Genomic DNA, 26,572 nt, shown 5'->3' with positions numbered 1-26,572 from the left:
ATGTTATCATAATGGGGACATCTTGAGAAAACTAAAGTAAAACTTGAGGACAATAGAAAAAAAAAGTGCCAATTTAAAATTATAGCAGCACCTGTTTCCTGTCAGACAGTCATGTAAATGTTATGTATGCTCTCCACAAAACATACTGAAAATAATAGTATATCTATACATATATTTTACTAAAATAAATGAAGAACTAATACTTTTGTAGCTGAGAGTTTAAATACAGACAACAAAAACTTAGTATCGAAAAATAGTTTAGAAATTTAAAACCCAATCAAAACAACTGTGAACTTTTAAGATTTATTCAGTGTCTATTTCCTTACATAATAAAATGAGTCGATAGTATAAAATCATTCATCATTAATGGGCAGACAGTAGAAATTATACAATCACCATGAACAGATTCATCATCAACATTTAGCTTTTATCACTCTTACTGCTCAAGAAAACTGAGCAAATAATTGCCAATTGGTGCTTTTATCATTCAACATATGTTCTTTTCAAGTATTCTTCTTACAACATAAATGTCAATGAAAATGTAATATTAATAAGACTTTTGTACAGCAAATGCAAAAACATTCATTCTCAGGGATATCATAACAATGCCAGCTTACAAGAAGACCCTCTTACAGTCTCTAAAACATAATCTTTTAATAGACTAACTAGGTCTTGTCTTACTTCTGGAATGTCTGCCATACGCTTCATTTTGGAGTCTCTCCAGTTCCAGTCAAGGACAACAGCAATCAAACTTTCAAGTTGTAGAGCACCTATAAAATCATATGCAGAGCATCAGAGATCATTTTCAAAACTAAAACTCATTACATACCCCAAAAGATGATTGTCACGACACTAACGAAGGATGTTTTGTCTAAAGAATTTCTGGCATGTGTGTGTAAAGTGATTTCAACATGAAATCTAAGATTGTAAGTTTGGTAACGCTAGAAATTTTACTTTTTAACTTCAAATTTTTTACATTTCATAAATAGTGTATTGGTTAGCCCAGAATAAATTTGGGGCCTTTGATTAAATTTAATGTCTAACTATTTCATAACTTAAAATTATACCTTGTTTAATAAGCATCAAAATGCGACCAGGTGTGCCTATTCCAACTTGACAATTTGTTTTTGAAAGAAATTTTTTCTGTTCCTCTATCTGTGACAAAAAAAAAAAAGATGAATGCAAAGTAACAAGATTTGTGATAAAATAAATATTTTTAACAAAAAAAAAAAAGCTGTTGATTACTTTACCTTCATATGTTTAGCAAACAATTTGGCAACTTTACATTTTCCATCTAGAAATTCTTTGATTTGCCTGAAATATTTATTAGAAGATGATTGAAATCTTTTTTAAAAAAAAATTAAATGAATTTAAAGTAGCCAATAATACAACATTTGTCCCACCAAACTGCACATATCCAAAATAAAAACAAATGGAACAAAATAATAAGAAACAGCTGACTTCCAACATTTCATGATGACTTGAAACACTCTGTCCAATATTATGCAGACTAGACACCCATGTCATCAATTTTACAAGGTGGTGGCTAGAGAAACAAAATTTGTCAAACAGCTATTTATTTTTACAAATAATAACTTTTTATAAAGTTTTTTAAAGGCATATGTTATATTTCACTCAGATGCTCAAAATGTCATCCATGCACTTCAGAGCTGTGTCTTAACCTAGAAATTCAAGCTTGTGTAGCATTTTGAAAAGTAATTTGTGAGATGTTGTTCCAAGCTGTTCCCAGATCAATAGAGTTTATGTCACGTCAACAGTTCTGAAGCTCTGTTAATAACAAGCTCCAAATGCAAAAGTCCATGACATTTAAGCCTGGACATTTGGAGGGCCTATCTTCTGGTTCAATGAAATCTGAAGCCCTTGCTGTGTGATTCCTGGCACCATCCTGCTGCCATGTCCACATTTGGTCATTAGGGTCAAATGAGCTCATTAATAAAATGCTTGCTTACTCATTTCTAGTTTGATTTGTTTGAAAAATTTTCCCCTTTTCTAGCAACCACCATGTAGTTCGAAAGCAAAATGAAAGGTTGAAAGTCCTAGCTAACCTGTTCAGTTCCACAGCTCTGATAGCTGAACTTGCTACAATCAGCAAGCATGGACTTCCTGTAGTCTTCATAAAAATACTTTTCTTGACTGCTGACCTCCAGGTAGTGAGGACAGAACTAAGATATTTGTCTGGCTCTAACAAATCACTGTTGTCTGGGTAGTAATCATTTTCTGTTCAACAAAGACATCTATGTTAGTTATACTTTACAATGTAAATATACACAGATACTGGCAGAGACAAATGGTTAACTGATTTCATGGGGCCAGTTATATTCATGGCTATTTGGTAGCCATCTTGATGTCTAGCCATCTACACTTGACTAACAATAACAGCTCTAAAGATATATATATATACACAAATATTGTAAGAGACTAATGGTTTAATAATTTGATGGTACCAGTTATATTTATGGCTTTTACGTAGGCTTCTAAATGTCCACCAGCCTATACTTGACAACAATAACAGCTCTAAGAAATCATTCATTCAATAATACCTTCATGGCTCAGACTTTTGCGTTCACAGATGCACACATTAAATACCAAATAAATGCAAAGATTTTGTTTAAGCCTTTTGCTTTACCTGTGTCTGGCAGGATATCATAAAAAGCTTCTGCTCCTAATCTGTCCTTCAAAGCCTTAGTGAGCATAATCTTAACATCTTCCGCTGTTCCAGGTTTAGAGAGGGTCTCATCAGATTCATCAGTTATTTTTTTCTGAGGAATACAAGTACTGGAAAGTAAATCTACAGATTAAAATTCATTAGATCAGAAGTGTTCCAATGCAAAAGAAAAAAATTATATACACAAATATAAGTAGAAAAAGAAGAAGAATATCTGAAAAAGTTTTGTATTTTTTGTTTATTAAGGAACAGGAGTGGTATGTGATTTAAAATTATAGTTAGTTAATTTCAATAATATACATATAAATATAATATACACAGTAAATTATATTGTTAAGGAATCTGGAAATAATTTTAATTAAATTTAGTCACTTAAATAACATCATGTTAGGTTTCATTCATGGTCGACTACTGAAGTCTAGACATGCCATTATTAAATACATTTCCCTATGCAGCACACATTTACTTACTCTTTGTCTCTTCTTTTCCTTTCCAGATTTATTATTTTTATTTTGTTTTTTACCATCCATTGTTGCAACATCTTCAGATTCTGACTTCTGTTTTGCAATGTGTTCTCTTTTATCATCTTTGCAGACTAACTTTCTTGTTACAAGATCTTTTCCTTCTAAGTTAAGTTTTCTTTTCTTGTTCTTTATTTCTTGTATAGTGCTACTAGGCTGTATTGTTTCTGACGTCACACCTTTTCTATCTAGGCTTAATTTTCTTTTCTTCTTCTTGATTTCTTTGATTGGGCCACTAGGATGAATTGCTTCTGATGTAATTGTAGGCTTCACTTTTTTCCCCTTGCCATTTAATTTCTTTTCAGTATCTAAATTGGCAAATTTCTTTTTAACCTCAGCTTTTGCTACTGGAAAAAAAAAATAGAAATAAAGTACTTAGTTCTGATCATATAAATCAAACTATAGATTTTCAGAAACAAAAAATTTTTTAAAGTGTGGCATTTGGAAGTACTTTCCTTGCAATTATTGCAAAGTTCATTGTTTGAATGGAAATTACTGGTATAAGAGTTGAATGAGCTTTACCCACTTTTAAGAAAGTCTAGAGGGGAGAGGAGGGAGTAAGGTGCAAGAAAATGAACATCCAAAACAAGAAAACAAGATGGGAATTAAAAGAGAGAGAGAGAGAATACATGTAGTTGAAAATATCATGTTTATTAAATGATAATAATTAATGTATAAATCTATAATCTATATAGATTTATTTTCTGTCGTTCTACAACTATAGATTAAATAGGCATATATATATATATATATATATATATATATATATATATATATATATATATATATATATATGTGCCTATTTATTTATATTTATATATAAATAAATAAATAGATAAATAAAATAAATAAAAATTTAAAAAATTAAAATAAAATAAAATAATAAAATAAATAAATAAATATATATATATATATATATATTGTAATAACTTAATTGAGGCAACTCAACGAGGACATAGACGTTTATTTACATAGAGACATGACAAACACAAAGGGGCATCTGCCTTGAGTACTGCATCTCCATATTGGCTCTCTCCACATCCGACTTGTCTGGTCACTGATAGTGCGCACCTTCTTTCTGCACTATCTTGGATGGCGGTGCGCATGGCAAAATCATAACATTGCCCCCGTCTTAGCACTTTTCGTCCCGAAAAGAAACACTGCAGCTGAGGTTTGACAGTTCAGGTAGAGGTCGATCCGTGGGAGCCACAGACGGCAGGGAGCCTGTTGCCCACGAAGCCATCTGCACAGTATTCCGCGGCCGTCGCTTCCTCTTCTTCCAGTTGGCCAGTCTACGCTTGAGACAATGTCGTGGTCTCTGCTTCAACCTCATGACGATAGTCGCTGATGCCAGCCAGATGACACAGGGAGAGTTAGTGGAGGTCATGGTTGCCAGCCACGTAACACAAATGGAGGTTGTGGCGAGCTTTGTAGATTCCAGGGTTGTTGTTCCAAGACGCTGAGTCAGCGGACCTTTTCCATGGATGTCTCGTGACACAGTTGTAGGCCCACTGGTAGCCATGGTTTCAGGCACATAGTCTTTCTCAGCCTCATCTGTAAGGTATGCCGATGAAGCATCCTTGTAATGTTCTTCCACCGCTACATCAGGTTTCGCTGGAATTAATTCACAACCATTCAAGTCACTCTCTCTGATGTGGGCAGAAGTACACATTTCTGTCAAGTTCAGATCTTGTAGCTGGGTTTCTTGGCATGGGCACTGTCCCCGCATGGCGCCACATATACAGTTCATGTCAATCGTCTGGATGCAGTTGCCAAGCATCGAGTTCTCTCTTATGCCGCTGCCAAAGTCAAATTCGTTGTTTCTGTCTCGGCCATTGTTGGGGCCCATATTCACAATTTCACCCGACGTCATCCAAGGCAAGGAATCAGAAACGGTCTTCAGGCTTTCATGGTTTGAATTCTCGTCAAAGGTACTGACAGATAAACACAGGTCTTTAAGGTCCACAGCAGAAAGCTTGGACGCAGACCCAACGTTGTCTTGATCTGTCCGGCTCATTGAGGTACTGGTAACAGGTACAACAGGAACAAATACTTCAGGCACATAACAGACTTCTCTTGTTTCTTCATTTGTTTCTTTCCTTTCGATTTGAAACATACCGTTCAGATTTTTGCAGCAATCGTCGTCACGTTTCTCGCCTTGAAAGTCACCCGCAACAGACTTGCCCACAACACAGTCACAGACGGCGCTCCAATCCCCAGCGCCTCCATCACCACTGTTTGTGCAGCCACAGTCCTGACCAGGCAACTGCTCCTTCCCTAACGAGTTTATTCCTCCTTTTGCTTGCGACACAATGTTATCACTTTGGTCTATTTGGCCTTCTACTGGCAACACACTTTCATCTACTTTGTTCCACATCATGCTCCTCATCTTATTCCTAATCATGTTCAATTGTTCCTTTAATGCATCCCCACAGTCTTGGATCTTGCCCATTACATCAACAATCCCAGGCTCAATTTCAAATTGATAGGTCTCAGGATCTTCCTCTTCATCGATCAGAGCTTGCCGCAGACAAGCCGTTTCCCCGCTACCAACAGGTTTAAAACCTCAGTCTCGAAGCTCTTGTCTTAGCTCTTTAATTAAGACCTGATGTAATAGCTTCAGCGATGCCATAGAGATCTAATCCTACCTCCTCTCGTTGCCTATAAATTCCACTTCTGACACCAATTGTAATAACTTAATTGAGGCAACTCAACGAGGACATAGACGTTTATTTACTTAGAGACATGACAAACACAAAGGGGCATCTGCCTTGAGTACTGCATCTCCATATTGGCTCTCTCCTTGGGCGGAAATCGTTAGTCTCTTATGTCAACATCCGACTTGTCTGGTCACTGATAGTGCGCACCTTCTTTCTGCACTATATATATATATATATATATATATATATATATATATATATATATATATATATATATATATATATCTTCGCAATTACTTAGTGGTGTTGGGTGATCAGTGTTCAATGAAAGGGACAGCATAAAAACAGTGTTCGGTGTTGGGGAATAAAGTGACCCAATTCATTTTAAAATAAAATAAAATAAATAAATACATATATATATATATATATTATATATATATATATATCTTCGCAATTACTTATTGGTGTTGGGGGACGGTGATCAGTGTTCAATGAAAGGGACAGCATAAAAACAGTTTTCGGTGTAGGGGAATAAAGTGACCCAATTCATTTTAAAATAAAATCTTAACTGTCTTAACTATGAGTAGTAATACATAGGAACACAGCTATTTTTATTGTCCATTAGCCATTAGTACTGAGTTACTAAGTAGAAGAAGAAGAATCTGCTTTCAGTTGTTTTTTTTGTAAGTTAAACCTTCACTAAATTAAAAAAATAAAAATTTGACCTAGTTTCTGAAAGTCGTCATTCTGGTATAAGGATCTACGATAGATCTCAGCCTCACTATTGACATGATCTTTTGTAAACATTCAGTGATTCATCATTGAAAGCATTGTCTAGCTAGGCGAAAAAACCCGGAAGTGTGAAAGTAAAAAATGACAGATTAAGTTGAGATTGCATTTTTGACTTTTTTTCACATAGGCCACACTTGCAAATTTATTACACTTTTGAATGAAATGTGAGAAGTTTTAAACTTGTGTTATCAATTACTTTAGACAATGGCCTACATAAAGCTTAATTACGTTTTTTTTTTAAAGTTATTTATCATTTTTAAATTTATTATCAAAAATACTAGTTTTTTTGTTTTTAGCAATACAGGGTCCAGGAAATTGCCCCATGATTCATTTTTTTTCACGATAGATATCATGCCTGGCTATAATTCTACCAAGTTTTATCGTGATATCTCTGTCGCATCGCCCAAAAACTTGAAAATACGGTTAGCATTCTGGTCTATGGGATTTACAGTTTTTTGTGAATTTGATAAGGAAATTTCGTCATCGACGTATAACCTCTTGAGGCCATGTAAGGCGTAATATTCTGGATATATTCAAATAGTTTTTGTGTATTAATCATCGTCGCATGAATTTTAAAGCGCATTTGAAAAAAAATTGTTTCAGACGATTTTGAACCCACTTTTAAAATATTTTGTAATTTTCTGCCATCACAATGCCGCCACACCCCTCTGACATTTCTTGTAGCTCTACACCCGATAATTTGTTTATTTCATCAATATTTACATTCTAAACAAGTGAAGTTCATAAATATTGTTACAAATGAACAGTGATAGGTAGAGGTCAACGTATGACCCAGGCGAGATAACACAGCAGCGGGTGTTCTCTGGAATGTACATGTATCAACAAAGACAGGATGTGACGTGTCCTTACGTGTTATTCCAGAAGGTACTAGCAATGTCCAGTAACAGATAGAGGTCACAACTTGTGACCCCGGCAAGATGACACTGCAGCCGATGTTTTCTGGAATCTACATGTATAAACAAAGACAGGATGTGACGTTTCCTCATGTGTTATTTCAGAGGATACTAGCCGTGTTTGTGCAACTTTGGACAAGCGATTAGGGACTCTATATAAGCCAGAGAGTTAATGTGAAAGTTAGTCGTGAGTTAGCCGTTACAGTCGATACAGACGATGTAAGACGTGTACGACTCGATGCAAGTTAACTAGGGTAGAGTTAACTGGAGTGGACTACTGTCGTTAAAGTCTATACAGCGAACTACAGTGGACTTGAGCCGTTACAGTCGATGTAAGACGTGTGCGGCTCTGATGTGGTAGACTTGAGTACGACTTGGTTCAGCTTTGGGAGACCTGGAGCGACACTGGGAAGTGTGTCGTTGGTCTGTGGAATACGGCTCGATGCAAGTTGAGAAGAGATGAATTGCAACGAAGTGAAGAGATGAATTGCAATGAAGTATAGCTAACTGTAAACTGACAGATATTGTACAGTCTTCTACGCTACATGTTACAGTAACGAATTGTTAGAGTTAATAGTCATTAAAGTTATATGAAACTGAAAGTTTTTAGTCGTCAAGTTCTTTGCAGTGTTTTTATTTGTCTGCCTACTAATACATTTAGCCATAAGATTCAGAAAAATGTAACAATATAAATGAAATCAGATTTGTGAGCTAGAAATTTACTACTAATACTAGATCTACTATTAATTTTCATTTTTTACATGTAGATATATCATCTACGAAACTCAATTCCAACTTTTCAACTTTTTGAGCAGGGGGGGGATAGGGGAGGGGTCTCGTCGGCTCAGCGAGCGAGGTGATCTCATCTTACTTGCACCATGTCAACCAATGTTAAGCCAAAACGACACAAAAAAACTATTAAACATACAGTCATAATTTAAACACCATTGGAAAGTTCTTTGGTAATTATGCAGGATTTCAAGGGGCAGCCATCTTTGTTATTGTTTAGACTGTAATCTTAAATCTTGGGTTTTCTCTCAGATTTGGGTTTTTTTTGTTTTTATTTTTGTGGCTAAAAAATATGCTAGATCTAGCAATCTCCCCCTTTTTTAGCATAAGGCGAAATTCTAATAGGCTTAGATTTACATTTAAAACAAGTTAATAGAAAAATGAGTATTAAAAAATACAAACATTTGTTAAAAAACAACAAAGATAACAACATATTATGATATTAGATCTATACATATATAATATATATATCTAAATTTATAGATCTAGATCTAAATTTATAGATCTAGAATTTTCTAGATCTAAATTTATAGATCTACATTTATAGATCTAAATTTAAGATCCATACATTTAGATATTATGGGTCATTTCAAAAGACACATAGATCTATAAAGGACAATAAAAATACTTAAATAGTGGTAAAAAAAAATCAGAATAATTCAGAATAGATATAAGACAATATTTAACAATTAAAAAGAAGACAGAACAATTAGAAACGTATTGTATTGACACCAAGTTAAAATTAAAAGAAAAAATAGCATTGCTTTGAAAACACAGAAGTAATGTTAATTCTTGGTATTTTTTAAGACACTATCTTGGGATTTCTTTGGAACATAAACAATAACAAAATAGTAACAAAGATGGCTGCCTCTTGAACTCCTGCAGAATTACCAGTTCTTTCAAAGTATTTTAATGACGTTCTAATGAAAATCTGTTTTTTCAATGATAATTTTTTTATTTCACCTCCCTACAGTACAGGCCTACATTGTCATGTAAAAATTAAAAGACTTGTATTAGATCTAGATTCTACTTGTAATTCAGTAATAATTTATAATATAATTGTAAGTCACTTTTTTTACTTTATACTTGAGTTATACTTTATTATAATATAGATATGTGAAAATCCGTAAGACCGGAAGTTAAAAAATTGCATCAAATTTTGAGATCGTTTTTTTCTTACTTTCTGTACATAGGCCCTTAATTGAAATCGATAATGATTAAAATCCATTGGAATCGTGGCTAAAAGAGGTGAATATGGATACATTTTATATTGAGGAACACTTTTTTCTTATGGACTTTAAAAAAAAATTTGTATTTTCTTACTTTTTTTTTTACTTGAAAGTATATGTATTTTTCTTTTTACTGATACTCATTTCAGGTTATGTTTTAGAACTTGACTTTTTTTTTGTGCTATTAGAATATATATCTGGCCATATTTCTGCCAAGTTTTATCACCATACCATGCTCACTTTAATTGTTATCGATTATAATGTTGATGCATAAATTTGCACTGCTCCCTATGGGATTTTTTTTTTTTTGAAAACTAAACTATTTTAAGAATAAAATCTTGCATAGGCTAGTAGATATAGCAATTATGTATAGGTCTAAATAGATTTTAAAGAGTTTTTTTGGTCGCTTCTATTTTTTTTTTTAAAGCGCATTTGAAAAAAATTGTTTCAGGCGATTTTGATCACACTTTTTAAAATATTTTGTTAATTTCTCCCATCACAACGCCGCCATTTTGTCCACACCCCTCAGACATTTCTTGCAGCTCTAGACCCGATAATTTGTTTATTTTATCAATTTTTACATTCTAAACAAGTGAAGTTCATAATTATAAATGAAATCAGATTTGTGAACTAGAAATTTACTTATAATACTAGATCTACTATTAAATTTCTTTTAATAAGTAGATCTATCGTCTATGAAACTCAATTCCAACTTTTTAACTTTTTGAGATGGGGGTGTGTCTCGCCGGCTGAGCCAGCCAGACGCTCTTATCTTCGTTGTTCCATGTCAACCAATGTTAGGTCAAAACGCCACCAAAAAAATCATAACTTTCTAACTGTTTAACTTCCGACCTTTGGTAGCCTAACTGAAATTTGATCGACCATCTAGATAATATAGACTAACAGCAGTCATAATAAACTAGTTAGGCCTACTAGTCTAGGGCTAGATCTATAACTAATTTTGATTTAAGTCTACAGTACACCGTCTAGAAATTGGCTGGCGTTTCACCGACATGCCGTGGATTGCGCGTGCTTCCAAAATACTAATAGATCTAGTAGGCCTTTTAATGGAAGCCTCTAAGCCCAACTAGATCTAGCAGCCTAGCGTTTTACCGGTTACGGCGCCTGAATGACATCGGATTAATTTTTTTTTTTTCAAATTCCAGACTTTTTCCAGACATTTAACAAAATTGCCTCGAAAAGTAGCAATTTTCCAGACTTTTTTAAGACTGAAATCTGAATTTTGAAATTCCAGACTTTTTCCAGACTTTCCAGACCGCGTACGAACCCTGTAATATTTAGGTGATTTTGGCCAATATAGAGCGTGAAAGGATGACATTGTGACCCGCTTCTATTGAACCACGGATAAAAGAATCGGCAAGGCTATAAGCCATTTAAGAAGAATGTCAAGCTGTAGTAGTTGTGTAAAAAAAAAACGTAGAAGGAAATCCAAGTCTAGTAACTAAGTAGGCTAGCAGTCGGTCGACCTGAGAGTTAGAAGATTTTAGAAAAGTAGCGATGTAAAGAAAAGTGATTATGTCACAGTACAAGTCACGTGAGAACCAATTATAAAAGTCTGTATGAAGTAATTGACTAGTTTTATGTGTTGAAATTGATGTGCTCGTCTTTAATAGTAGTTAAGTATCTGGGCAACAAGCTGCTAAGAACATGTAGATTTCATTTCACATCAAGACATATTTCGTTGTATTGTTATAAACCTGGTGGTGGCACAGATGCAAATCGCCCCAGGCCAGAGCTAGACGAGCGGTCAACCGTGACAAGTTACGACTGTCAGCCGAGTCGAGTGTCAACAGGACGGTTCGGGAAGGATCGCCGTCGTGAACAGAGCTCAGGAGCGTCACGAGGAATGTAGTCATGTGACGAAGCTAGAAACGTCGAGCGATGTTCCGTCCATTTCTAGAAGGCCAGTAGGGACCCTATATAAGAGCGGAGGTGTCGCAGTCAAGATGGTCGAGAAAAGGGGCTCAATACAGCAAGGTTCAGAAAGGAGGTTCACGACAAGAGTTCAGAACACGGTCGACTACAGCACAGTTCAGTGGTGTGGTTCTGTACGGAGCATTACGACGGTTCAGTGCGGAGTACTATCAAGTACAGTTGAGACGAACGGCGTCTTGATCTTGGTCTGTGATCGAGTCCGACACAACGAGCCTAGTGCGTGAAGTCAGTCCTGAACTGTTGAACCCAGTGCAAGTCCGGAACGAGACGGAGAGGCCAGTGCAAGAGTTGATACGGTGGTACAGTGTTATCGGAGAGATATTTGTACAGTCTTGTGTTACGTGCTGCCAATTGTACAGTATTGGCTGTTATTTATTCAACTATTAAAGTGTTACGTTACTTTGGAGCCCTGAGTAATCAAGTTCTTTAAGTTGGTGGTGTATGGTGCAGTTTGCAGAGAGACTGGATAGTGAGATTCGTAACAGTATATTTCATAGACAAGATATTTCGGGTGTTCATGTGCGCCCGCAGGATTTTTTGAAGGGGGATGCAAGTTGCCACCTATGGCTCAAAGTCGTAGCTTCAATTTTTTTCCCAGAAGCATATTAAAGAAAAGAACTGGTGTCCCCTCGCCCCCCCCCCCACACACACCTATACGATAATAATTTCACTGTAAATACATGGCGCGTTGGACGTAATCATCTTCTTTTTTTGAAGTAACGTCTGTATGATATAAGATAAGTAGATAAATACTTGTTTCATGCTCTTGCATCGTTTTAGGATGTAAACAAAACAGGTTGAACTGAGCATTAGTATTGCTTGAAAAGAGAGACGTTAACGAAGAAACTAACGAATCCAGATACGGACTGTAAAGCAGTGTTCTTTAATAATCCCAAAATCCAAACAAATGTTTTTTTGCATGGTGTGTCTGTTGACTACAAATTATCGGCAACACTAATTCATTACCTAGTTTGTCTGCCAATAGTCTCGCCTTCCTCAAGATGCCATCCCTGAAGTGTTCCTAACCATGGTCAGTTTGGTTTTTGATTATGTAATTAATGTGACTGCTAGTGTGCTTTTGAGCGGCCACTTATGCTAAGATGGACAGACTGCAACGTACAACACGGAAACTGGTTCAAGAACAGATGAATAATTGATTACAATTAAAACACACATCAGAAGCACACGAGAAGCAGGCACTGATTACACATAAAGCAGTCTGTCTGGTTTCACTTATAGTAGGCCTAACTATTTTAAAATGCACCAAACATGTTGTTTTGTTTGTTCGTAAAATGTTTTACATGTTTTGGATGTTCCTTTAGAGTTGAAGATAATTACTTCCTAGTCCAAACCTCCCGCAGGACGACGGGGGATGGGAGCGTGCAGGGTTTGAACCGTAGACCATTGATAAATCTGAATGTCAATCCAGCGCTCAAACAGCACGACCAGGCAGCCATCCAATTCAAAGATCTTCTCTAATTGACAGCTGACTAGAATTTTTCCTCCAAGACAAAAAGAAAATAACATTTTATCATATTCTAGGCCTTTACTAAATATAATGATAGCTATAATTATGTGCAAATGAAAAAAAAATCGTCACGACTACGTGCTACAGAATTTTGAATTGCAAGCCCATAATAAAGCGTGCATGGTCGGACATGAACTACAGATTATACTAAGCTTATTCCAGTTTATTACAATTATATAGCTTATCCTCATAAACTTTATTTCAGTGAAATCACTACATGCTAAGTTGCTTCGTATCAGAAGTTAATTGATTTGAAGGTGTAAAAAAAACATGACAACTCTCTCGCGCGCTTAAAGATTGCACGAAACAGGAGAGGCTTGATATTAACTATCAAACAATTTACAGCCCAGACAGCAGAACATAACATCTGGTATAGGTTTCTGTCACATACACATTTGAGATTCAATGTGACATGGAGTGAGTTAATAGTGTTACAAATGAACAGTGATAGGTAGAGGTCAACGTATGACCTCGGCGAGATGACACAGCAGCGAGTGTCCTCTGGAATCTACATGTACAAACAAAGACAGGATGTGACGTGTCCTCACGTGTTGTTCCAGGGGACGAACAGATCTAAGTAGGGGGACAGTTACTAATGAACAGTGACAGATAAAGGTCACTACGTGTGACCCCGACTTGATGACACTGCAGCGAGTGTTTTCTGGAATCTACGTGTATAAATAAAGACAGGATGTGACGTTTCCTGACATGTTATTCCAGAGGATACTAGGAGTGTTTGTGCAACTTTGGACAAGCGATTAGGGACTCTATATAAGCCAGAGAGTTAATGTGAAAGTCAGTCGTATGGAGTCGTGAGTGAGCCGTTACAGTCGATACAGACTATGTAAGACGTGTGCGGCTCTGTGGAAGAGAAATGTGTACGACTCGATGCAAGTTAACTAGGGTAGAGTTAACTGGAGTGGACTACTGTCGTTAAAGTCTATACAGCGAACTACAGTGGACTTGAGCCGTTACAGTCGATACAGTCGATGTAAGACGTGTGCGGCTCTGATTCGGTAGACTTGAGTACGACTTGGTTCAGCTTTGGGAGACCTGGAGCGACACTGGGAAGTGTGTCGTTGGTCTGTTCTGTGGAATACGGCTCGATGCAAATTGAGAAGAGAGGAATTGCAACGAAGTGAAGAGATGCAGTGCAACGAAGTATAGCTAACTGTAAACTGACAGATACTGTACAGTCTTCTACGCTACATGTTACAGTGACAATTGTTAGAGTTAATAGTCATTAAAGTTATATGAAACTGAAAGTTTAGTCGTCAAGTTCTTTGCTGTGTTTTTATTTGTGTGCCAACTAATACATTTAGCCAGAAGATTCAGAAATACGTAACAATTGGTGTCAGAAGTGGGATCTTTCTGGCTAGAATGTGTTCCATCAAACTTCTTAATGAACTTGACATGAAAGAACTTAGACAAGAGCTTCGAGAAAGAGGTCTACAGCTTAACGGAAATAAGGAAACGCTAACAGCACGTCTCAGATTTGTTGATTTGAGGCACATCGGCACAATTTAGGCCATGTCGTGCCTGCAGTCCCTTAAGGACTACTCTCTCTCTAAACAAGAAGGGCCAGATTCTATACAGTCATATAATTAAAATTAAGGTCTATTCACAGTTAAAATAGTAAAGGTAGTAAAAATTTAAATATTTGGTAAAAATCTAATGTAAATAGTGCATGTTCACAAATTCAGAAATCAGATCTTCGTAGATAGCCCCACTTCCCGAATAAAGCCCAGTACCCTCCCAGGGTCGACATTATTAAATAGTGTTTTTAGATTAGTGGCTCTAAAATGTTTCGCCCTGACATCCTGGTATCTGGGGCAATCAACGAGGATATGTTCCACGGTGAGGCGAGAGTCACAGTACTCGCAAAGTGGGGGCTCCTCTCTCTTCAGTACAAAAGAGTGCGTGATGTAGGTGTGGCCAATCCTAAGTCTGGACATGGTTGTGCTACCACGCCTTGTCAGACCCTTAGATGTGGGCCGCCACCTGACATCCGCCACAATCTGCCTGAGTTTACTGTGAGTCTCAGCCTCCCATCGGTTCTGCCACTCTCGATAGGTGGCAGAGGCAATACTTTGTCTCAGGTCCGAGTAGGGAATTTGGGTTCCTGACACCGCATGATTTAGGGCTCTCTTTGCTTCTCTGTCTGCGGCTTCGTTTCCCTCAATGCCAACATGGGAGGGGACCCAGATGAAGGTGACATCCCTACGGTCGGCTGTTATTAGGTCCAACAGCTTCAGGCTCTTATGTACCAATGGGATGTCAGTCTTCATCCGCCCCAAAGCTTGCAATGCAGATTTGGAGTCGGAGCAGATTATAAATTTACTCCTTTCTGATGCTTTTACGGCCATAAGTGCAAGCAATATTGCGTGCAATTCGGCCGTAAAGATGGAGCAGCCATCGGGGAGTCTACGGGAGATTGTTTTGTTCCGAAAGGAGCAGGCACACGCGACCTTTCCCTCCATTTTGGATCCGTCTGTGTAGATGGTGCCACAATCTCCGTAGCTCTCCTGCAGTTCCCTAAAGTGGACTTGTAGTATGCTTGGGTCTGTATTTTCTTTTTTGGAATTAAGGAGGGATAAATTTAATTTAGGTTTATTCATTAGCCAAGGAGGATTCTGAGGGGTTTCTATTTTAGAGATTTGGTCAATGGGTGGGGTTAAATTTTGGATGGGTTCTCTCATTCGAAGGCCCAACGGCTGTATGACGTTAGGCCTTCGATTGTATAATTCTACCTCTGTGGGGTTAAATATGGAGTCAAAAGCAGGGTTTGTGGGGTTGGATTTTAGCTTGACTATATACTGCATTGCAAGCTTTTTCATTCTTATATCCATGGGGAGTTCTCCAGCCTCCACATGGAGACTTGGGATAGGTGATGTACGAAACACGCCGAGACAGAGACGCAGGGCAGCATTTTGTATTGGTTCCAGTATTTTTAGGTACGACTTCCTTGCTGCTCCATATATTATGGATCCGTAGTCTAGCTTGGATCGAATTAGACTCCGATAGAGCAGCAGCAAGGTATCTCTGTCAGCTCCCCAGTCCGTATGGCTGAGTACTCTTAGTATGTTTAATGACTTTTGGCATTTCTTCTTAAGTTCCTTAATGTGGGGGAGAAAATTAAATTTGGAATCTAAGGTGAGGCCTAAAAATTTTGTAGTTTTCACGACAGGGATCTTCTTTTTGTGTATAAATAGTTCAGGGTCTGGGTGGAGTCCCCTTAGATTACAAAAATGCATACTAACTGTTTTGGAGTCTGAGAATTTGAAACCATTATAGTTTGCCCAACCCTGAATTTTGTTTAAACATAACTGTAATTTTCTTTCTAAGGTGTTCATGTTTTTCCCATAAGTAAGAATGACAAAGTCATCAACATACAAAGAGCACTCTATGCCAGGGGACAGCGCATTTATGATGCTATTTATTTTAATGTTGAACAGGGTGACTGACAGAATGCTGCCCTGGGGTACACCCATTTCCTGGTCATGAGTGTCAGAAGCGGAGTTGCCCACTCGGACCTGAAATTTTCGATCTTTCAGGAATTCCTCCACAAAACGGGGGAGGTGTCCCTTAAGCCCCATAAGCGCCAGGTCACGTAGAATGCCATGTTTCCAGGTTGTGTCATAGGCCTTTTCTATATCGAAGAATACAGCTACTAGATGTTCTCTTCTGAGTAATGCATTTCTAATATAAGCTTCCAGCCTTACCAGGTGGTCAGTTGTTGTCCGCCCCTGCCGGAATCCGCACTGGTAGTTTGAGATCACTTTATTCCTTTCCAGGTACCAGACCAGCCTACTGTTAATCATTCTTTCCATGGTTTTGCAGATGCAGCTTGTTAGTGCTATTGGTCGATAGTTAGCTGGGTCAGAGCCGTCTCTTCCCGGTTTAGGTATCGGTATAACTGTGGCTTTCCTCCAGCTGTTTGGGAAAGCGCCTGTTTGCCACACACAGTTATAGACCCCTAGTAGGACTGCCAATGAGGGTTCGGGAAGGTGCTTGAGGAACTGGTAATGGATTTCGTCTTCTCCAGGCGCTGTGTCATGTGACTTGTCCAGCGATTCCCTCAGTTCCTCAAGCGAGAACGGTTTGTTGTAGTCTTCATTGTTCTCTGACCTGAAATCAATGGGGTGTCTTTCCTCCCTGGTTTTGACTTTTTGGAACTCTGGCGTGTAGTGTGCAGTGGATGATTTTTCTGCTATTGAGGATGCAAGGCAGTCAGCTATTTCTCTGGGGGACGTGACAGTTCGTCCTTGGTTTTTCAAATGCCCTATTGCATTTGATTCTTTCCCTTTGATTCGCCTTACTGCCTTCCAAACCGCTCTAGCAGAGGTTTTGGCATCCAGACTGCCGACAAAACTTCTCCAGGAATTCCTTTTGGCTGACCGTATGGTTTGTCTAGCCTTTGCTCTAGCTATCCTGAATAGCTTTAGGTTTTCCTGGGAAGGATTCTTTATAAATGCAGCCAGTCGTTTTTTCCTATCACCAATAGCACTTTTGCAAGCTGTATCAAACCATGGTTTGCTAGGCCGTTTTGGATTTGCAGAGGTTAGGGGTACAACTTTCCTGGCTATACTTAGTAGCTTGCTAGCAAAGGTATCAGCTGGGTTCTGTTCATGGAGGATATTTTCTGTGATATCCTCAGAGCATCTTTTTTGGAATTGTTCCCAATCGGCCTTATTCAGTTTCCACCGCTGAGGTCGTCCCAATGAAGGGAGATTGTTAGTAATGATGATTGGGAAGTGATCACTTCCCCGTAGATCATTGCTAACTGACCATTTAAAATCGTCCAGAAGTCCGGGGACGCATACGGTGAGGTCAATGCATGTGAATGATCCAGTTCCTGGGTGCAAGTAGGTCGGTGATGCATCATTAAGTATGCATAAATCATGTTGGAGGAAGATATCCTCCAGCATACGACCTCTTGTGTCGGTATTGTTGGATCCCCACATGGTGTTATGGGCATTGAAATCCCCAAGGATTAAATAAGGCCGGGGGAGTTGTTTCAATAGGTCCTCCATGTCTGTTTGGTTTAATGGAGCGCCTGGTGGTAGATACAGGCTGCAGCAAGTGATAACCTTGTGAAGGGTTATCCTAGCTGCTACGGCCTGTAGTGTGGTCTGTAGTTCTACCCTCTCATGGGGGATGCTATCCTTCACAAGGATACAGACTCCACCTGATGCTCTCTCTGCATCCTCAACATTCTTGGTGTAAGCACGGTAGCTTCGGAAGCTGATGCAATCTTTTAGAAATGTTTCCTGTAAGCAGACAGCTACAGGAGTCTCAGAGTCCATCAGTAGCTGCATTTCCTCGTAATTGGCCTTGAGGCCTCTACAATTCCACTGTACAATTCTGGAATCCATGGCTTATTCTAGATGACCTACTTGGAGCTATTTGGCCTTGGGAGGCCCCCGGAGGGGTTTCCCTTTATTCCAGTGACCTTGGTATTTTTATTCTTGGGTTTGGATGGAGAGGAGGACAACCCCCTTTTGGGGGAAATCTTTCTCTCTGGAGAGGGGAGATCCCTCTGGTTAGAGCGGAGGTTATTTCCTCCTCTCTCACCTCGGGCATCCTCTCCGCTTTGATTTCTCCCCTTAGGGAGTTGGTCAACCTCTAACTCAGTAGAGGTTGGGGTGTCTGGCTGGGTTCTCTGAGGAGAACCTGTGTCAGACATGATGTCTCCGGGTTCTCCCGGAGTATTGGTTTTGACATGCTGCTCAGTCTCCATGCTCTCATCAGCGAGCACAGAGAACCTGTTCTTTAGCATGACAACAGGGCTTTCTTGTTTCTTCAGAGGTGTGTTCTTTGGCGGTGTTTTCTTCTGAGTTGGGGGAGGAGGAGGGGGTGGTGGGGTCAATGTGTCCGTCTGTGTGGCTATGGATCTTCCTTTCTTAGCAACAGCCTGGGCGTAGGTCTTTGTCAAGCCGAATTGGCCCTTGGGTAGGGCCAGTACAGCCGATTTCGCCTGGCTAAAGGTACATCCGTTTCTTGCCTTGTACTCCTGCACGGCAACCTCCTGTTTCCACACAGGGCAGTCCTTGGAGTAGGCTGAGTGGCCAGCTTGACAGTTTGGGCATTTGAACTGGGCTGTGCAGCCCTTGTCCTCATGACCCTCTCCAGCACATCTGGCACACACAGTGTTCCTCTTACAGACTGCCGCGCCGTGTCCATAACCCTGGCACTTAAAGCACCTCATGGGGTTAGGTATGTAGGGCCTCACTGGAACTCGTAGGTATCCTGCCTTCACATACTCTGGCGGTGTCCTAGTTCCGAATGTGAGGATAATAGTGGCGGTTTTGACCTCCTCACCCTCCCTGCGCCTGGTAATGCGCCGGGCATGGGTGACTCCTTCAATGCCCTCCACTATTTCCTTCTCGGAACATTCCAGTAGGTCCCTAGAGCTGATTACACCTCTGCTGGTGTTCAGACTCTTGTGTGGCATGACTTCCACTTGGAGTTCACAGAGTCTTCTGCATCTTAAAAGCCCATCAGAGTGTGTCTTGCTGTCTACTTCTACAAGGAGTTCCATTGTTTTGTGTAGCTTAGACACACTCTTGGGCTCTCCCACTACTGACTTGAGTCCCTTATAGATAATAAAAGGGCTCAACTTGGTCAGGCTTTTTCCCTCCTCTGTGCATCTAACCACCAGAAATGATGGCCAGGTGGCACAGCTTTTTGGGACCTCCTCTTTTTTATCGTCAATTCGTCGTTTCTTGCCCAGACATAGGTCTGGGGCAAGTAGTTTTGTGTGTGTTTTTTTGTCCATATATATTTTGGTTAATTCGGCACCTGTGCTCCCCACCCGCCATCGAGTCCAACAAGGGGACGGGCCATTCGGATGTCCAGAATGAGCCCGCCAGGGCTACACAGGTGCTATACTCAGTCAGCTGCTACATCGGACATGTGTCCGATACAGCAGCTCCCTGATTGACCCTCCAGCCACCGCCCTCCAGCATAGGTCGACGACCTATGCTGGTAGCTCGGCATGACCAGCCGGTTGACCCAGAGCGGGCCATCTGGGTCTCAGGTCTAGGGGAACTTGGAGCCAAAGTATTGTGTTGTTGTGGTTTATCCTCAGATAGCCACCACTCAAACACCAGGATCTCTTTATCCCCCCTTACCCGTCGCAGTCCACGGCAAACGGACTGGTCTAGGACGTAGTGAGAATTTAAAGTTAAGGAGACAGTGTGATGATCAATGAAGGCAGACTTAGGAAAAGAGGAGGCAGACACAATGATAGAAAAGAAGTAGGGCACTTTTGAGCTCCAAAAGTGCTAAGGAAAGAGGAGCGCAGTTTAACGTCATGTCTCGGGACGTACAGCACGTCTCAGACAAGCCCTGTTGGAGGAAGATGATAATCCAGACACTTGCCAATTTGAAATCAAACCTAATACGATGGAGCTCCTGAGAACTTTGCAATACAAAATGAACTCGGTGAAAGAGAGCATTAAGGAGATAGAATCAGAAATCTATTCCAGATTTTCTTCATTTAACCAGTTGACCAAAGCCATGAATGAAAATGAAGAAATAGCTACCACGCCCAACAAGACAGAAGAACAAACAGGTACGATAAAAGATCAAACGAGAATCATGATTAATGAGCTGCTGAACACCCAGCAGTATCAGATTGAGTCGACTGATAAAAGAGCTACACCATTGATGAACAGCGAACAATTGTCCAACCAAGGATGTGGCGATACAGACAATTACGATAGGGATGCTGGTGATGGTTGTGCTGTCTGTGACTGTGATAGCAAACCAAACGAATGTGGCCCACAAGAAATGAAAAGAGGCGGTAGCTGTTACTATTTCAACGAAAAGCAGAATGAGACCGCTGAAGAAACAATAGAAGAGACCTATAGTTTGACCGAAGCTTTAGCTACAGATATATCTGATATGAGTACCTCAACCAGCCAAACAGATCAAGACAACGTTGGGTCTGCGTCCAAGCCTGTTGCTGTGGGCCTTAAAGACTTCTGTCTTCTATCTGCCAGTGTCTACGAGAGGAACTCGAAGTTTGATTACTGCACTCATGCGTTTGACAAGAACTGTACGTACGTAGCTATGCAAGAAGACTGTGAATGCTTAGAAATACACCAACAAGCTCTAGACTTAACAGAAGCTTGTACAGCTATCAAGGTAGGCGTGAGAAGCCCTGGTGATAGTCAAGGAAACACAATAGAATCTGATGCTGAAGTTGATGGACCTTTGCACGTTGAATGTTATCAACCTGCCCCACAGGCGAGTGCTCCAGACTCGGATGAAGGTGATGACGTGTTTGACACCTTGCCTTCAAGTGGACTTGCAGCTCATTCGCAAAGCACCCATCGAAGAATAATGCTGAAGCAACTTGTTAGATCAACAGTCTTGATGACTACAGCTATGAAATACAATGCCTTCTTATGTGCTAAGTCGCTGCCATCAGCATTGATCGACAGGAAAGCAAGACAACGACAACGACATCAACGCAACCAAAGAAATATCAAATTGAGGAGGCGGAGAAAGCGACATATGCAGAGTGCAACGTGGATGGCTCCAACAAGATCAGGATACAAACCCACCCCTTCTCCCACTGATAGACCCCCACCTGCATTTATGAAACTCCATAGCCCATGTTGTTAGAAAACAAGCCCACCACTTCTCCCACTGATAGACCCCCACCTGCACTGATGAAACTCCACAGCCCATGTTTTTAGAAAGATTCTGTCCGGAACCATCAGACCAAAGAAGAAAGCCTTACGAATCAGTTGAAAGTGTGAAGCCACTAATGAATAATCCAAGAACATTCCTCATGAGAATAGGTTGATGAAGTATAACAGAGGTTTTAGAAGAACGCTAATTAAGTCAGAAGCAAGAAGGACAGAAAAGAAGTAGTTTAAGATGTCAGAACTGTAGTGAGTAACCATCTGTGACAGAACTGTACAAGAAGATCAACCCAACATCGTACAAACCCAAGTCAGTTGCTGTTGTTTAAAAGAAGAGCATGTGAATATTGCTGTACTGTGATGAACCTAGTTATCTCTGAAGAAGCTCTGTAAAAAGATGCTTGAAAATGTAAAACTCAGCCAGTGAAGCACAAACTCGTTAGAATGCTGATGAATTTTCTCGAGAAGAGTGCCCAATGTCGTCATCTGAAGGTCGATGTTTCCATACCAAGATTGATGAAAACATTTGTGAGGAACTGCTGAAAAAAATGAGGATTTGGCTCCCATTCTTCTATGGAAAGAAGATGGACAACTGCCAGATTGAAAGAACATCTCTGAGAAGGGGGCAACCACCAAAGCTTCCTTCTTGATCGTCGATCGATTTCATCAGTATCGTGGTGAAGTAGAATCTGTTCGGGACGAACAGATCTAAGAAGGGGGCAGTGTTACAAATGAACAGTGATAGGTAGAGGTCAACGTATGACCTCGGCGAGATGACACAGCAGCGAGTGTCCTCTGGAATCTACATGTACAAACAAAGACAGGATGTGACGTGTCCTCACGTGTTGTTCCAGGGGACGAACAGATCTAAGTAGGGGGACAGTTACTAATGAACAGTGACAGATAAAGGTCACTACATGTGACCCCGACTTGATGACACTGCAGCGAGTGTTTTCTGGAATCTACGTGTATAAATAAAGACAGGATGTGACGTTTCCTGACATGTTATTCCAGAGGATACTAGGAGTGTTTGTGCAACTTTGGACAAGCGATTAGGGACTCTATATAAGCCAGAGAGTTAATGTGAAAGTCAGTCGTATGGAGTCGTGAGTGAGCCGTTACAGTCGATACAGACTATGTAAGACGTGTGCGGCTCTGTGGAAGAGAAATGTGTACGACTCGATGCAAGTTAACTAGGGTAGAGTTAACTGGAGTGGACTACTGTCGTTAAAGTCTATACAGCGAACTACAGTGGACTTGAGCCGTTACAGTCGATGTAAGACGTGTGCGGCTCTGATTCGGTAGACTTGAGTACGACTTGGTTCAGCTTTGGGAGACCTGGAGCGACACTGGAAAGTGTGTCGTTGGTCTGTTCTGTGGAATACGGCTCGATGCAAATTGAGAAGAGAGGAATTGCAATGAAGTGAAGAGATGCAGTGCAACGAAGTATAGCTAACTGTAAACTGACAGATACTGTACAGTCTTCTACGCTACATGTTACAGTGACAATTGTTAGAGTTAATAGTCATTAAAGTTATATGAAACTGAAAGTTTAGTCGTCAAGGTCTTTGCTGTGTTTTTATTTGTGTGCCAACTAATACATTTAGCCAGAAGATTCAGAAATACGTAACAATAGTCATTTGACTATCTCGTGCCTTATTTACAAAGAAATAATTGGTCTGTATTTGACCACGGGGTGAAAACCTCAGTTACCTTTTGGACTCCTGAGAGTAAGGAGATGTATGTGTATGTATTGTGTAAGAGATGTGAGATGTAATATAAATGGGTTCTAAGTGATGTATTTCCATGGCTGGAGTTGCCAAGTTTTTATGCACTATTTTATTATGATTATTAAACGTTTTGTCTGTTGAGACGATGCTTGCTTCTAAATATATGTGTTGTGGTCAAATTACTCAGTGAACATAGTGGCACTATGCAACAACAAAATTGACCAGGATAAAGTAATTTAATGTTTGCACAAAGAACTTTCTAACAAGGCCAGAATAGGCCCTAATGCTATACAAATAAACATGCGCGTTATCAACATATGTCAAAGATATGACAGTTTCGAAACAGCTTATGGATCTGATGTAATCAGAAGAAAAAGGGAACATTATTGAACCCCAAACCCCCCTGGCTACACCTATGCCCAGTAGCGGCCTTAGGGGGTGGCAAGTGGGACAACCTCCCCAGGCCCCGCGAAAAAACAGTTCTCATATATACTCAATATCTTTGGAAATCTTTCCAGGCATCTTTATAATACCAAATACTATTTCTATGTAAGCTCTTAACATGACATAAACTTCAGCAGCACGAGGTTTCTGTACATCCCGTTAAGTGTGTGACTTTGTGGTTGAATTTAGCTCTGAGAATGTCAAATGGTAGCACAACGAATAACGTGATGCAAGAAAAATTAGAAAAGTAAAACTGCGGTAGCGTGCAGTCTTAACAAAAATTCTAGCGATTGTACAGTACCTTTAAGAAAACAACACCGCATATCATGGGAGAATAGAGAAACAAACGAACAACGGTGATAGCCGAAGTCGACCCAACCATGCAAAAAAAAAAGTACATCTTCGAAGAATTAAGAAAGCCGAGGCTCACGGCTATTACATCGGGCATAGGATTCAAAACGAGCATATGAACATTATGGCATCAGAAGTAAAAGGGAACATTATTGATAAAATCAAACTTGCAAAATATTTTCCCGTCATTCTTGACTACACACCTGATGTTAGCCACAAAGAGCTGATGTCCCTTATAATGAGTTTTTTGGACGTATCCTAGTGTTGACAACTTAACAGGAAAGGGTTTGTCATGGCGCTTCTTGCTGCGCTGTTGAACGTTGGTCAGGACATCGCCGATTGTCGTGTCCAGGGATGCAAATACAATGGTGTAAACTTGAAGGGAAAGCACCAAGGAGTCCAAGCATACATTATTCGCATCAACAAACGACCTTTTGCGCTCTTCTTGCGGCGGCCATAATCTTAACATTCAGAGTGTTTAGCAGAAATATTATTATGTAGTTTGTTGATTGTTCATGAACAAATGTCTTAATCATTAGTTACGTTGATTAAACTTTAAGGCAAAATCTTTCATAAAGTACATTATGTAATGTAGTCAAACGGCCAATAGTACAGTACTTACGTAAGGTACTATGTTTTATAGCAAAAATAAGACCGACAGCATTAGAGGCAGACGAGACATTAGCGTGATGTGATGTGGTATGGATATATAGCCTACACTTACGGCTTAGGGCCCCACATATGACACTCGCCCAGGGCCCCGCGCACTGTTAAGGCCGCCTCTGCCCATTGCCTCCAGAGTGTCGAAGTCCGACAGCCATCAACAAATACAATGCAGGACTATTACAGTAGGCCTACACACGCAAGTATCTTTTTTCCATAAATTGTGAGAAGTCATCTTCCAGGAGCTTCTTGTAAACCAGAAGACCACGGAAAATCTGTTATAAGTTATAAAATGGTTTCGTTTTAATAATTTACACCTAGGATTAGAGTAGGTTCTATGACAGTGCGTGGCTCAATGCGGTCGCATAGGTTGCAGTGACCTAAGGCAGGCTCTGAAAAATATTGGCGTATGCTACTCACTGTATAATAATAAGCTTTTTTTTTTTACATAAATTAATTACCCTTTCTAACATCGTTTACTTTCAAAATACACCACCAATAAAATACAGCAAGAGAAATAAATAAGTAGAAATCGCTATATATGACAAGCGTGAGAGACATAAAACGCTTGGGCTTGTGATAGCTACATATAAAGAGGCTCGAGGTTCTCAACATCAGACTCAATCAGAGTTGTGCTTACTGAGCAACTAAAGTAAAACCATTACTGAAAACATTTTCCCTGGATACCCCCCTCCCCCCCACCCCCTAGTGATCCTCAAAACAGATTGGACCATAGTGCTCTGAGCATGCTATAAGCATGAAAAATGCTCTTTATGAAAATAAAAACTATTTAAAATAATATGGAATCTGGTCTAGAAATTCATAAAAGCTATTTTAAAAAAATCTCAATCTAGATCTTGTCTTATAAAATGCAGACGTAGGTTACTTCACAAAAAAAAAGTATTTACTCAGAGATTTTAATAATTCATAATTCAGTGAAAATGAAAAGTAACATCTATTTAGCACACACACACAAATTGATTGCAATAAACCTTTAAAAAAAAAAGAACTATTTTATTGTGGTCTAAATTATTTTGTCTAACATTAAATCATTAATAATAATACATCTGTACATAATGGGTGTTTCTCATTTCTAGTTGGCAGCACTTAAGACAATGATGCCAAAATTATTTTTGATAAACAAATCTGGATTTGTTTTTGGCCAGGAAGAGACAACAAGGAATGTCGCGATAACTAATTTTTGACGCTCACATTCATGATTACCTTTAACTTTAAGTTTACTTTAAACTTTAATTAAAATTTAAGTCATTAAATAGACTTATACTAACTTATAGAGTGGTGTGGCACCCTGAATCAATGCCAACTAAACATCAAACCTGCTTTACTTTCAGTTGTTTGATACAACAAACTAAATACACGGAAAGACATGTCTAAATCCAGATCTATGAAATTTACCTTTTTCTGTTTTGATACTGACAGATTTTTTTTTTTCATTTAACCACCACTCATCATCCAAATCGTCCGCCATTTTGACGCAGCTAAGAAGCCGTGTTGACGCATAAGATATTTTTAAGATAATTTCTACAATAAATAGATTACAAGAACATTTGAATAAACAGATTAAGAAATAAAAGAAATTTGCAGATACTTAATTATAGATTAGTATTTTTAATTGTAAAGTAAGAACAATG

General features: G+C 39.3%; 1 protein-coding gene across 1 annotated transcript; it reads right to left on the bottom strand.

Moving 5' to 3' along the window:
* Nucleotides 1-289: 289 nt before the first annotated feature.
* LOC106068966 (uncharacterized protein C3orf26 homolog) lies at nt 290-26,492 on the bottom strand. The gene is made up of 7 exons (XM_056032968.1): nt 26,337-26,492; nt 3,157-3,554; nt 2,648-2,780; nt 2,067-2,238; nt 1,251-1,314; nt 1,068-1,155; nt 290-770 (listed from the first exon to the last, which is right to left on the bottom strand). Exons 1-7 carry the CDS (start codon nt 26,407-26,409, stop codon nt 598-600), a joined length of 1,101 nt encoding a protein of 366 aa, XP_055888943.1. The 5' UTR covers nt 26,410-26,492; the 3' UTR covers nt 290-597.
* Between the last annotated feature and the right edge of the window lie 80 nt (nt 26,493-26,572).

The sequence above is a fragment of the Biomphalaria glabrata genome, chromosome 6 (genome assembly GCF_947242115.1).
Source record: "Biomphalaria glabrata chromosome 6, xgBioGlab47.1, whole genome shotgun sequence".
NCBI lineage: Eukaryota > Metazoa > Mollusca > Gastropoda > Planorbidae > Biomphalaria > Biomphalaria glabrata.
This window is presented reverse-complemented; position numbering and strand designations above follow the sequence as displayed.